The 12,500-nt window shown below is 46.2% G+C and overlaps 1 protein-coding gene and 1 pseudogene across 1 annotated transcript; both read left to right on the plus strand.

Annotated features, from left to right (window-relative positions):
• Nucleotides 1-7,379: 7,379 nt before the first annotated feature.
• On the plus strand, nt 7,380-12,010 carry LOC146686755 (uncharacterized). The gene has a single exon (XM_085442382.1). The coding sequence runs from the start codon at nt 9,898-9,900 to the stop codon at nt 10,804-10,806; it is 909 nt and encodes a 302-aa protein (XP_085298508.1). The 5' UTR covers nt 7,380-9,897; the 3' UTR covers nt 10,807-12,010.
• On the plus strand, nt 10,995-11,561 carry LOC146686756 (thioredoxin-interacting protein pseudogene; annotated as a pseudogene).
• Nucleotides 12,011-12,500: the final 490 nt, after the last annotated feature.

A 12,500-nucleotide genomic window follows, 5' to 3' on the forward strand; every position in this document is an offset into this window, starting at 1 on the left:
AGAGAACTCAAAACAAAATTAAAAACCACACAGAAAACAAATTGGGATTGAAAACACTTTATTGGAAACAAGCCAAAGTAACGGAAAAATTGGGAACCTGCAAAAAAAGAATACCTACCTTTGCAAACCTGTAAAAAAAGAAATATTGGAAACAAGCCAAAGTAACGGAAAAATTGGGAACCTGCAAAAAAAGAATACCTACCTTTGCAAACCTGTAAAAAAAGAAATACTTACCTTTCAAATTAAAAATCAATTATGGAGGTAGAGGGATGTGAGGCTGCGGACCATCGGGGTTGATGGCCCGTGCACGCCCTGTTCCTCCTTCGGGAGGGACAGGTTCTTTTCTTCAACCCTAACCCTCCTTCTACCCTCGTAGGAGGAATCAATTCCCCTACCCTAACCCCTAACCCTAAAAGACAAGAAGGAACAAGTGACACAAACAAGAAAAACTGGAAAGGATATAAAGGAAGGGGGTGCCATTAAAGAGAACATAAGAACACAGGACGGGATGTCTAAAATGCAGGGGGTGCCATGTAAAAGAAAGAAAAAAACATAGAGAAAAAAACAAATGAACCAAGGGGTAAAGTTGAAAGACGAAACACAGAGAAAGATAGAAAAAGGGAGAGTCACGTAAAAACTGAGAAACAGAAAAGACAAAGAAAAGAATTAGAAAAAAGAAATGTCTGGAAAAAAAAGGGGCGGAGACAGCCCAGTATAAAAGGCCCTGAGTGGCAACAGAAAGACAGAAACAGAAAAGAACACAGAGAGACGTTGGGCCAGCCTGAGGAAGGCTATACCCAGCCGAAACGTCGCGATGGCCCAACGGCAGTGCACTACACCCGCTAAGGGTAATTTTTTGAATAGGGGGCACCGTTCCCAATCCCATTGATGGACCGTGCACCTCAGGCTCCGGCAATAGCCGGGCCTGGTCTTACCTCAACACCCGTCCTACCCCCTGCTGGACCAGCGCGCACCTTTAGCTCTCCCGCCGTGTGCTTCGGTGGGGGATTGGCTTAGGGCCATCAAGATGGAGCGTTACGAAGACAGTTTCCTTCAGGCTGGCTTCAACTCAGTGGACCAGCTGGCCCCAATCACCACACAGGATCTGCTGCACATGGGTGTGACTTTGGCTGGGCATCAGAGGAAAATCCTTTCCAGCATCCAGACAATGACCTTTCAAAACAAGAGCACTGCAACTGTGACCTTCTAGCTGACCTGCCTCTTATTCTGGACATGACACCAGCACACAGGTGCTGCCAAGTACTGAGAGCACTCTGGATCCTCTTTCTGTGAGCCACTTTGAACACGGACTCGTAAAAGGGATTGGCGACTTTATTCGTGACCAGAAAAAATAGGGAGAAAAAACTATGGTGTGAACTGTTGTGCAGAGATTGGCAGGTCTCTGCCACACAGAGGGACCAGGTGATGAAGCTGTGCGGACTGACTGCTTCTTTATTTTTTTGTTCTTTTGTTTGTTTTTTGCAGTTTGTGCTTTTACATCCACCCAAGATTTGGACTCAGTACATGTGGTGAGCAAAGAGGAACAGCGGACCAGAGTTTACACAGTTCTGTATTGTCATGTCATTACAAAAAAACAAAACAAAAAAACCCAAACTGGTTTGTTGTCCCAAAATGTCACTTTGATCTTTCACCAAAGGAGACAAAAAAGACGAGAAGAAATGCCAAGATTTTTAGTTTTCGTATTGTTGTAATTATGAATGGGAACCGCTCTCGATGCCGACTACGTTACTTCAGAGACACCTTTCACATCAAAACGTGAACATTTTAATGTGAGATTTTACATTTTGTTGTTCTTTCTCCCCCATTTGGAAAAAAAGAAAAAGAAAAAAAAGAGGAGAAAAAAAGAAAAAGAAAGAAAGTACTCCGCCGAAACGTCACGTGGGCCCCGAGCTACTTCACCCAAGATATGGGCAATTTTTTGAACACCCGGGCAGGGTCTCCATCTTCCTGCCCCCGTTGATGGACAGTGCACCCAGGACCCTTTAGGGGGGCCTGCTTTACCTCATCCCTAACCCTAACCCCCCTAACCCTCGTGGGGGTGGGAGATGCCCCTGCCTGAGGTCCAAACTCTAACCCTAACCAGGGGGGGTTTGAAACTTAAACCTTAGAAGGAAAAAAGCCCTAGGGGAGCCTGTAAAGGAAGGAAACAAAAACCCTAGAGAAAAAATAAAATAAAAAAATACTTACCTGTAGAAAAATTAAAAAATACTTACCTGCCGCTAAACCTGTATAAAAGGAAAGAGAAAAACACTTAAGAAAAAAACCTGTAAAAGAGAGAAAGGAAATACTTACCTGTCCTAAAAACCTGTATAAAAGGAAAAAGAAAAGCACTTAAAGAAAAAAACCTGTAAAGAAAGGGAAAAGAGAAAAAATTAAAACAAAGAAATACTTACTTGTTGCAAACCTGTATAAAAGGAAAAAAGAAAGGTCTTACCTGACAGAGTCACAATTAAGCCGGGCCAGTCTGAAGAAGGCACTACTCCGCCGAAACGTCACGTGGGCCCCGAGCTACTTCACCCAAGATATGGGCAATTTTTTGAACACCCGGGCAGGGTCTCCATCTTCCTGCCCCCATTGATGGACAGTGCACCCAGGACCCTTTAGGGGGGCCTGCTTTACCTCATCCCTAACCCTAACCCTCCTGAGTTCGTTCATTATGAGAAGTGTTTGTAAAATTTGCCACAGACGTCCATGTGATCAACAACAGACACACGTGATTCCCCTTCGTGGTCTAAACCAATCAGAGATAGTCAGGGGCGGGACCTCTGTCCGTGGTCCAGCTGGAAGTGGAGGTGGATATAGACAGGTGAGTAGCTTGAATGAAGCGATATCGATTCATTAAATCCTGAATTGAATGAATATAAATGTGTTTTACCAGAAACGCCAGAATCTCAGGTTAAAGCTCACAAAACTATTTCAACAACAACCAGCAAATGAGAGCAGGAAACGCATTCCACACGAAGACGTAAACAGAGCGGACCGACGCATCAGAATTAGCTTAGTCGGCGTGGGGGCTAATATCATCCTTAATTCCTTCTTACTTTTGCTGTTTTGCTTCCAACACGATAAAACCCACAGTTCACGCACAGCTCGCTGTGCGTGAACTGTGAGAGAAACTTCAAGAAAAGTTTCCCATCTCAAACATGTGTTTTCTGCATTACTCATTCGCTTATTACCCATCAGTCTACCGTTGTTTACAGCGCTGGCGGCCGCTGTCTTTTCTTTCCTTTGTACTTAAATGACGTCGGATAAGAAAGCTTAATTTCTGCTGTTTAATACTGAAGAAATGTAAACTTTTTCAAATTAGGTATAATTGCAGAATATTTTTAAGGTTATCTGCTATAAAATCCATGCCAGGAAAATCTCCTTTATGTTTTTTATTTTATTTTATTCTCAGTTACTTTGACACAACGGCATGTGCTGTGATGGTCACATCTCTGATAAAGTTTAGTGTCAGTACTGATAAATGATCAGAATTATAAGATCTCTCACTTTCTGAGTAAAAATTGCACCAAATCGAATCTGGACCTTGTGAATCGGAATCAAGTGGATTATAGAAATCAGTGATGATACACAGGCCTTGTGAATATCCTAGGACCGACAGAAGTGGATATAACTGACCGTGGGCAATGAGAAAAGATGAAAAGAACGATTGATAACTTTTTTGTCAAGTTAAGGCCTGATCGATCTGAAATTCATAGCCAGTGCTCTGACAGGGAGCCATCAATCTTTGAACGCTGATTTGGGTGCGCCCAACTTTTTTTAATAGTGTGCATAAGAAAAAGCCAGAAGAGGGAGCACCTCTGGTTCAATCCCAGTTGCAAAGCAGCTGACCAGCTTCTGTGTGTGTGTGTGTCTCTCTCTCTCTTTTACACAAAAAACACATGTCAATGCGCTTGCAAAAACTTTAATATGCAAAGCACAGGACGTCCCAGCTGGTCGCCCTCCGGTGGACCACAGATGCAATTGCAGCAGAGGGAGCCCCTCTTGTTAAATCCCAGTTGCACTGCAGACCTCACAGTGTGTGTGTGTGTGTGTGTGTGTGTGAGTGTGTGAGAGAGAGAGAGAGAAATTAAAAAGCAATGAAATTCAAATTTTGCACTACAGACCTCACTGTGTGTGTGTGTGTGTGTGTGTGTGTGTGTGTGTGTGTGTGAGACAGACAGACAGACAGACGGAGAGAGGGAGAGAGAGAGAGATTCAAAGCACTGTAATTCAAATGTTGCACTGCAGACCTCAGTGTGTGTGTGTGTGTGTGTGTGTGTGTGTGTGACAGAGAGACAGACAGAGAGAGAGAGAGAGACACTTGCTGTGGATTTAAAAATTTAAAAAAACACACAGAAAACCCAAAGAGAAAAAGAGGCACAGAAGTCGATTTGTACCGCGTTGAGTTGCAAAGCAGCTGACCAGCTTGTGTGTGTGTGTGTGTGTGTGTGTGTGTGTGTCTCTTTTATACAAAAAATACATGTGAGTGCACTTGCAACAACTTTTAATATGCAATGTACAGGACTTGCCAGCTAGGCGCCATCCTGTGGACCAAACATGCAATTGAAAGATGTTATTTTCGCCGGTATAACTCCTTCAGACACTTTGTACCGCATTGAGCCAGCAGAGGGAGCACCTCTTGTTCAATCCCAGTGGCACAGCAGCTGCTCTGCTTCTGTGTGTGTGTGTGTGTGTGTGTGTGTGTGTGTGTGTGTGTGTGTGACAGAGAGAGAGAGAGAGTGACACTTGCTGTGTATTTAAGAAACAAACGCTCAAAGAAACCAAACAGAATGACACAGGCAGAAAGACACTGTTTTATTTTGGTAACCAATGATGCATTTCTTCTCCCCTTGTACAGTGCACCCTGAAGCCGTGTGTGGACCAGGAGATCAGCAGAACAGGAACCACAGAGCGTCAGCGGCAGACATCCAAGCTGCACAGGGCACACGCAGCACCAGGCAGAATTAATGACGTCCCTGATCCACAGCTCAAGCCCAGCCACCCGCTGCCTCCTCGCCGCCTCCTCCCGGGACCTTCAAGGACCACCCACCAGCCACTGGTACACATTCCAATCTTACACAATGGCCCCAGCATCACAGGGCATCTCCTGACATTAAAATCTATCCTGATTTCTGTTGTTTTTCCCTCATCTCTGAGCCGCTGAGTGTGAGTGTGTGTGTGTGTGTGTGTGTGTGTGTCTCTTTTACACAAAAAATACATGTGAGTGCACTTGCAACAACTTTTAATATGCAATGTACAGGACTTGCCAGCTAGGCGCCATCCTGTGGACCAAACATGCAATTGAAAGATGTTATTTTCGCCGGTATAACTCCTTCAGACACTTTGTACCGCATTGAGCCAGCAGAGGGAGCACCTCTTGTTCAATCCCAGTGGCACAGCAGCTGTACTACTCATTAACGGTGCTGTTTTTGACCATCCTTTGATGACACATTTGTGCTTGACAAAAACAGGAGCTGCCTCCTTATATTTGAGGTGACAACAACTGAGTTTGTACATGGCAAGGGGAATAACAGCAGAGGTAAAGACAGTGAAGATGTGATTGGGAGAAGGAAGCCAAGATTTAGTTGGAAGACAAGGTTACATTCTACATACTGTTGCTCAACTTTCTACTCTTACTATCTTTTTTGTTTGTTTTTAGTAGACTGCTCTTGTATTTTTATGCATCAGTTATGAGGTATAGAAAACTTTGAAGAACAAAAGAGCACGAGCACACAAGCTTGTATTGTTTTTGTTTTGTATTGGCACGGCAGTTTAAAAAAAAAAAAAGAAAAAAGGAAAAAAAAGAAAAAGATCCATCTGCGTATCTAATTAATGCTTTTTCAAATTAAGACATTTTGTTTTGTTTTTTCCTTTTTCTCAGTACTTGCCTGAACTGCATGGTGGTAAGAAGTAGTTTTTGGAGGAGTAAAGAAGGTTGTTGTTGGGCTGGTTAGCTTTGTCTGTCTTTGGAATTTTCTTACAGGACACCCAAGCATAACTGTAACATTTGGGGGCTTCGTCCGGTGGTCGAGAGAGGGAGTGTGGAGCAGGGAAATTATTTTACTGCTATTGTTAAATAATTGTCATCATTACCATTGCATTAATAATATAATCTGGAGTTTATATTGCATTCAGGGGTTAAACAGTGTCTCTTTCAGAAAGACTGAGTTGCAGGCTGACAGGAAGTTGTATGCAGAAGTGAAAGCAGGAAGTTATTTTGAGCAGCAGGCTAAGACGAGGCTTTAACAATGTAACAGATAGCTTTAAGAAGGCTTTAAGGTTTTATGCACACAGGTATTAAATTAACTTTGTATTCCAGGTGCAGTTATAACTATTTTATACATATTGCATATCTGTGCTTATTTGAGTTGATGTTCAGGTTCTTTAAAGGTCTTAAGCTTCAACTAGTGAGAGTGTCTAGATGATCCATGCTGAGGGAAAACTAGAACATAGAAGGAATTGCAATACATGCTTACAAAACACTTATATATCAGATCATTTTATATTAAGGTTTTAGTAGAGGTTCTTGGTTAAAACATTTATTTAGTAGAAGACATACACATAGTCTCAGTGAGCTTCTGGTCTGGTAAAAGGTCAGAAGTGCAACAGGTGAATTGAGAAAGAGCATTTGAGGACGAGACACAGATAGTAGGTGAAGAGGTGACACAAAGAGCATGTGAGGTCGTGACACACACACACATGAGTTAAATTTATTTAGAGGAGAGATTACTCATGTCTGGTTGTAACTGCAAAAGTGTCTCGGTAAAAGAGGAACCGTTCCTTGTTGTCTCGGCAAGAAAGAGGAACAAGACAAGAACTGAAAGGTAGACAGGAAGGGCTAGCCATGAAAATAGAAGATGATTTTCTGGGTGAAAAGTCATGATGGTGTTGATCTGATCTATGTATAAAATGTACCGGTGACGCATGAAGGGGCGTCAGTAAACAAACCCTGATGCTATAAAATATCTGTTCATGCTTTGATTAAGTCGAGGACTACTGGCTGTCTGCGTACAGAGTGTCTTCCCACACGTGTGTTCATTAAAATCATTGTTGGACCAAGATCCTCTGGACCATGGGTGGTGTGTACTCTCTTTCCTCAATTTTGAACCTTAACATTCTAGGCGCCATCCTGTGGACCAAACATGCAATTGAAAGATGTTATTTTCGCCGGTATAACTCCTTCAGACACTTTGTACCGCATTGAGCCAGCAGAGGGAGCACCTCTTGTTCAATCCCAGTGGCACAGCAGCTGCTCTGCTTCTGTGTGTGTGTGTGTGTGTGTGTGTGTGTGTGTGTGTGTGTGTGTGTGTGTGTGTGACAGAGAGACAGACAGAGAGAGAGAGAGAGAGACACTTGCTGTGTATTTAAAAAACAAGCGCTCAAACAAACCAAAGAGAACGACAGAGGCAGAAAGACACTGTTTTTTTTGTGGTAACCCATGAGGTCTTGCTATCGAATTGTACAGTGCATCCTGAAGCAAGGCCGAGCAGATGACATAGTGCTCCACAGGCCTGCTTCTGGTGCCTGCTCCTGTACCAACCTGCTGCAGAAACAGAAAAAGACAAGAAGTCACGTAAGATAAAACAAAGAAAATAATGTAAATACACACGGAAAGGATTTAAAGGAAGGGGGTGCCATAAACAAAAGTACAGTGAACAAAGGACGGGATGTCAAAAAAGACAGGGGGTGCCATAAAAAGATAAAGAGACAATCCTAATAAATGTATCTGACTCCAGCAATTTGCACTAAAATTTCTAGAAAGCTGGTTTTCTTTCTCCTGCTCGCCTTGTCTGAATATGGAGTAAACACAGAAAGACAAGAAAAAACAAGGGGAAAACAAAGAGAAAAATAGTAAGAAAACTAAAGATATGAAAGACAAGAAGTCACGTAAAATAGAAAGAAAAGCAGAAAAAGAAAAAGACAAGAAGTCAGAAAAAGAAAAGGACAAGCAGTCAACTTAAAAAAGCCCAAGTGGGAGGAGCTAACATGAGTATAAAAGGCCAAGAGAGGCAAACAGAAAACAGAGAGACAAAGACAAGACACACTGGGTCGGCCTGAAGAAGGCAAAAACATGCCGAAACGTCGCGAACGGCCCAGTGAATGCTAAATGTGCACTAAAACCCTAGATATGGGCAATTTTTTGAACCAGGGCAGGGACACCACCACCCGGCCCCATCGATGGCCCGTGCACCTCAGGCTACCAGCTTGCTGGTGGCCTGATTCTTTTCTTAACACCTAACCAGCCAGTGCCTCGTGGGGTTGGGGGTGCCCCTGCCCTCTATCTTACCCTAACCCTAACCACAGGGGGGTCCCTAACACAAAAAACGAAGACAAGAAGTCACGTAAGAAAGAAAAACAAGTAGAAAAAGAAAAAGACAAGAAGTCACGTACAAGAAAGAAAGATAAGCAGAAAAAGCAAAAGACAAGAAGTCACGTACAAGAGAGAAAGACAAGTAGTCAGAAAAAGAAAAAGACAAGAAGTCACGTACAAGAAAGAAAGATAAACAGAAACAGAAAAAGACAAGAAGTCACGTAAGATAAAACAAAGAAAATAATGTAAATACACACGGAAAGGATTTAAAGGAAGGGGGTGCCATAAACAAAAGTACAGTGAACAAAGGACGGGATGTCAAAAAAGACAGGGGGTGCCATAAAAAGATAAAGAGACAATCCTAATAAATGCTTCTGGCGTAGGATCTTGGTGCGGCCGTTTGCCTGGTAGGTGTGTTTGGCTATGATGGCAGCCTTGGGCACAACAATGCGGGAGCAGGTGTTCTCAAACTTCGCATTGATGCAGATCTCTTCGCCTTCACAGAATCCACGCCGGTCAATTTTTGCATTCAATGACACCTGACCGTCAGGGATGAACATGCAGGTGACTTTCTTCTCGGAGGGTCAGCGCTCGTTTGCATGTATTAGCTCTAGAATTGCCACAGTTATCCAAGTAACGGATGAGCGATCAAAGGAACCATAACTGATTTAATGAGCCATTCACAGTTTCACTGTACCGGCCGCGTGTACTTAGACCTGCATGGCTTAATCTTTGAGACAAGCATATGCTACTGGCAGGATCAACCAGGTAGCCCCTCAGGCGGCGGCAGCGGCGCGCACGCACGCGCTCGCTCGCTCGCTCGGGGCTACTGAGCCCTGTCGACCAGGGCGAGGCTTTCCGGATGCACGTGTGGACCGGGGCGAGGGTTCGAGAAACCGTGTTTGCCGGACGGGGCCCCGTCGCCCTCGCGGGGTGGGCAAACTCTGGGTTTGCCTACCCACTCTGCGACGAGGCCCGCCGTGGTATGACCACCGGGACGGACCGGGCGTCTCGGTCTCGCTACCGAGCGATCGCGTCTGGCGGGGGGGGGGAAGCGTGGGGAGGACAGGGCGGGGTCCGAGAACCACCACCCCCTTCGACCTTCGCGCTGTAACCCCCGGCCAGCGCTAGAGGCGAGCCTGCGGGCCGGAGGAGCTGACCGCCCGAAGGCGCCGGCGAAGGTGCCGGGCCCGGCGGCAGCCCTCTGATGGCAGGCCACGTTTGCCAGTCGATCGGGGTGGGAGGGCACAACCCTAGAAAAAAACTTACCTGTTAAAATAAAGCCTGTATAAAGGAAAGAAAAAACTTACCTGTTAAAATAAAGCCTGTATAAAGGAAAGAAACAAAAAGGAAAACACTTATTCACCTGGGCTCGACTGAAGAAGGCACTTCTATGCCGAAACGTCTCGCGATAGCCCATTAGCTCTCAAACCCAAGACATGGGTAATTTTTGGAACCGCCGGGCAGGGTCTCCACCTCCCGGCCCCCATTGATGGACAGTGCAGTCAGGCCCTTGGTGGCCTGTTATCACCTAAACCCTAACCCCCTAACCAGACCCCCCTCCCCTCCGGCGGCCGGACATGCTGAAGTGTATCCCCCTGTGGCGCTGCAACCGCCACGTCGAGTCGGTGGACAAGCGGCATTGCAACTTGCAGACGGTTCCTGATGAAATATTTCGATACAGCCGCAGTTTGGAGGAGCTTCTCCTTGATGCCAATCAACTCAAAGAGCTACCAAAGCCTTTCTTCAGACTACTGAACCTCCGGAAACTTGGCCTGAGCGACAATGAGATCCAGAGACTCCCGCCTGAGGTGGCTAACTTCATGCAACTGGTGGAATTGGACATCTCCAGGAACGATATTTCTGAGATCCCAGAGAGCATTAAGTTTTGCAGGGCCTTGGAGATTGCAGACTTCAGTGGAAACCCCCTCTCCAGATTGCCGGATGGTTTCACTGAACTCCGAGCGCTCGCTCACCTGGCCCTCAATGATGTGTCATTACAGATGTTGCCCAATGACATTGGAAATTTGGCCAACCTGGTGACGTTGGAGCTCAGGGAGAACCTGTTGAAGTCTCTGCCCACGTCGCTCTCTTTCCTGGTGAAACTGGAACAGCTGGACCTGGGCAGCAATGAACTGGAAGTTTTGCCGGATACCCTCGGCGCTCTCCCCAACCTAAGGGAGCTGTGGCTGGACCGTAACCAGTTGTCCTCATTACCACCAGAGCTGGGAAACCTTCGTAGGTTGGTGTGTCTGGATGTGTCGGAGAATCGTCTGGAGGAGCTCCCGTCAGAGCTGAATGGCCTCCTGGCTCTCACAGACCTGCTGCTCACACAGAACCTGCTGGAGGTCGTCCCGGACAGCATAGGGTCTCTGAAACAGCTGTCCATCCTGAAGGTGGACCAGAACAGACTGACCCATCTGACTGATTCAATAGGCGAGTGTGAAAACCTCACAGAACTTGTCCTGACGGAGATAAGAAAGATCTAACCCAAGACATGGGTAATTTTTGGACCTGCTGGGCAGGGTCTCCACCTCCCGGCCCCCATTGATGGACAGTGCACTCAGGCCCCTGGTGGCCTGCTATCACCATAATCCTAACCCAGGAGGGAAGGACCGCGCATTCCTCGGTCCCCCCCAGGGGGGACGGGGCCGTAACCAACGCCCTAACCCTAATGATGCGGGTGTCCGCGCTGAAGCTTCTGGGTCTGGGCTGCGCCAAGGTGGAGTACGCTAAAGGCAAGCAGCGGTGCCGACAGGAGGCCGAGTACCTCAGACATGAAACGGTCCTGCGGCTGCAAGACCAGCCCACAGACTCTGACGGCTCTGTGGTGTTGAGACCTGGCAACAAGTACGAGTACACGTTTGGATTCGAGCTCCCTCAGCAAGGGCAACTGGTGTCGTCATACAAGGGGAAGTTCGGCTACGTCCAGTACTGTGTCAAAGCCCTGATGGAGAGGCCGCAGCAGCCCGTGCTAGAGTGCAAGAAATGTTTCGAGGTGGAGGAGCCACTGGATGTCAACACCCCAGACCTGCTGTCTCCAGCAGGTGGCATGAAGCAGAAGAAAGTCACCTGCATGTTCATCCCTGACGGTCCCTGGGTACTGGAAGGCTGGTGCGTTCATAAAGATGGGACTGTGAGGCGGAGGAGGAGTTCAACGGCAATGCTCGCATGCTGCCGGTCGGCTGAAGTCCACCAGTGGGAACCGTGGAACTGTGGTCCACCTGTTAAGGACCAAACTTGAAAACAGGCAGAAGGTCTGAACTCCAGAGGAGGTTGGATGGAGAAGTAAAGGCACGAGTGTGGAGGTGGACTGAAATGTTGGTCGTTTGTTATGTCAGCTGCCTTCAACCTGCTTCATCGCTTATGAGTCTTCCTGCTCGTGCTCCTCAGACCAGAGATGTTGAGGCCCGATGGCACAGTGATATGCTGCATTTCTGAATAAGCTGCCCTTTCCAGAGACTCTCCATTTACAGCCACTATGACTTTGTTACTGGGCCGAGCACTGGCCTGCTGTGGCACCGTGGCTTTTTCTCATTGCACTCCAAGACTGTATTTTTACAGGACTACTCAAAAGGAAACATCCTTTTACCAGTCCACTCAGTTTGCATCGCTGTTACGAAATTGTTGGGAACACTGTTGCTTTTCAGAATCACAGCATGTAAATTTCTTCCTTAAATGTCAGTAGTGTTACCAGTGTTTGAAAAAAGTCCTTTATTCCTATATTGTTGCTTTTGACTCTCCTACTGCCCAGAAGACTCTGTTCAACTGAACAATGTTTTTGATGTGGAGATATGCAACTTCCACCAGTCACCACAGCTTGGTGACTGGTGCTAATTACTGCGAGTGCCGTCCATACCACACGCTCTCGATGGAACGCACTTTATCTGAGGATCCTTGTATCTGATCTGCAGTTGTCCCAGGCAACATTTCATTTAAGAGTTCCACTTCTGTGAATTCACAACTTCTGTTCTTTCAGGGCGCAGGGAAATCACTGTTAATGACTCATTTGTGAGAAAATATGTTTGTAATACGCTCTTGATACGTGCAGATGTTTTTGTATGAAAGCCGAGGGGAGAATATAAAAGGCGGAGCTCACACAGGAGCTCATTTTCCACTCGGCACTCGATGAGAGCACATCTCTGCCAGTCCAACTGTTGCCAGCTAACCTAGCTTACAGTTT

Source organism: Copadichromis virginalis, linkage group LG19 (genome assembly GCF_057382275.1).
Source record: "Copadichromis virginalis isolate Kocher_CV1m ecotype Utaka linkage group LG19, C_Virginalis_male_GT1.1, whole genome shotgun sequence".
In the NCBI taxonomy this organism is placed as follows: Eukaryota; Metazoa; Chordata; class Actinopteri; order Cichliformes; family Cichlidae; genus Copadichromis; species Copadichromis virginalis.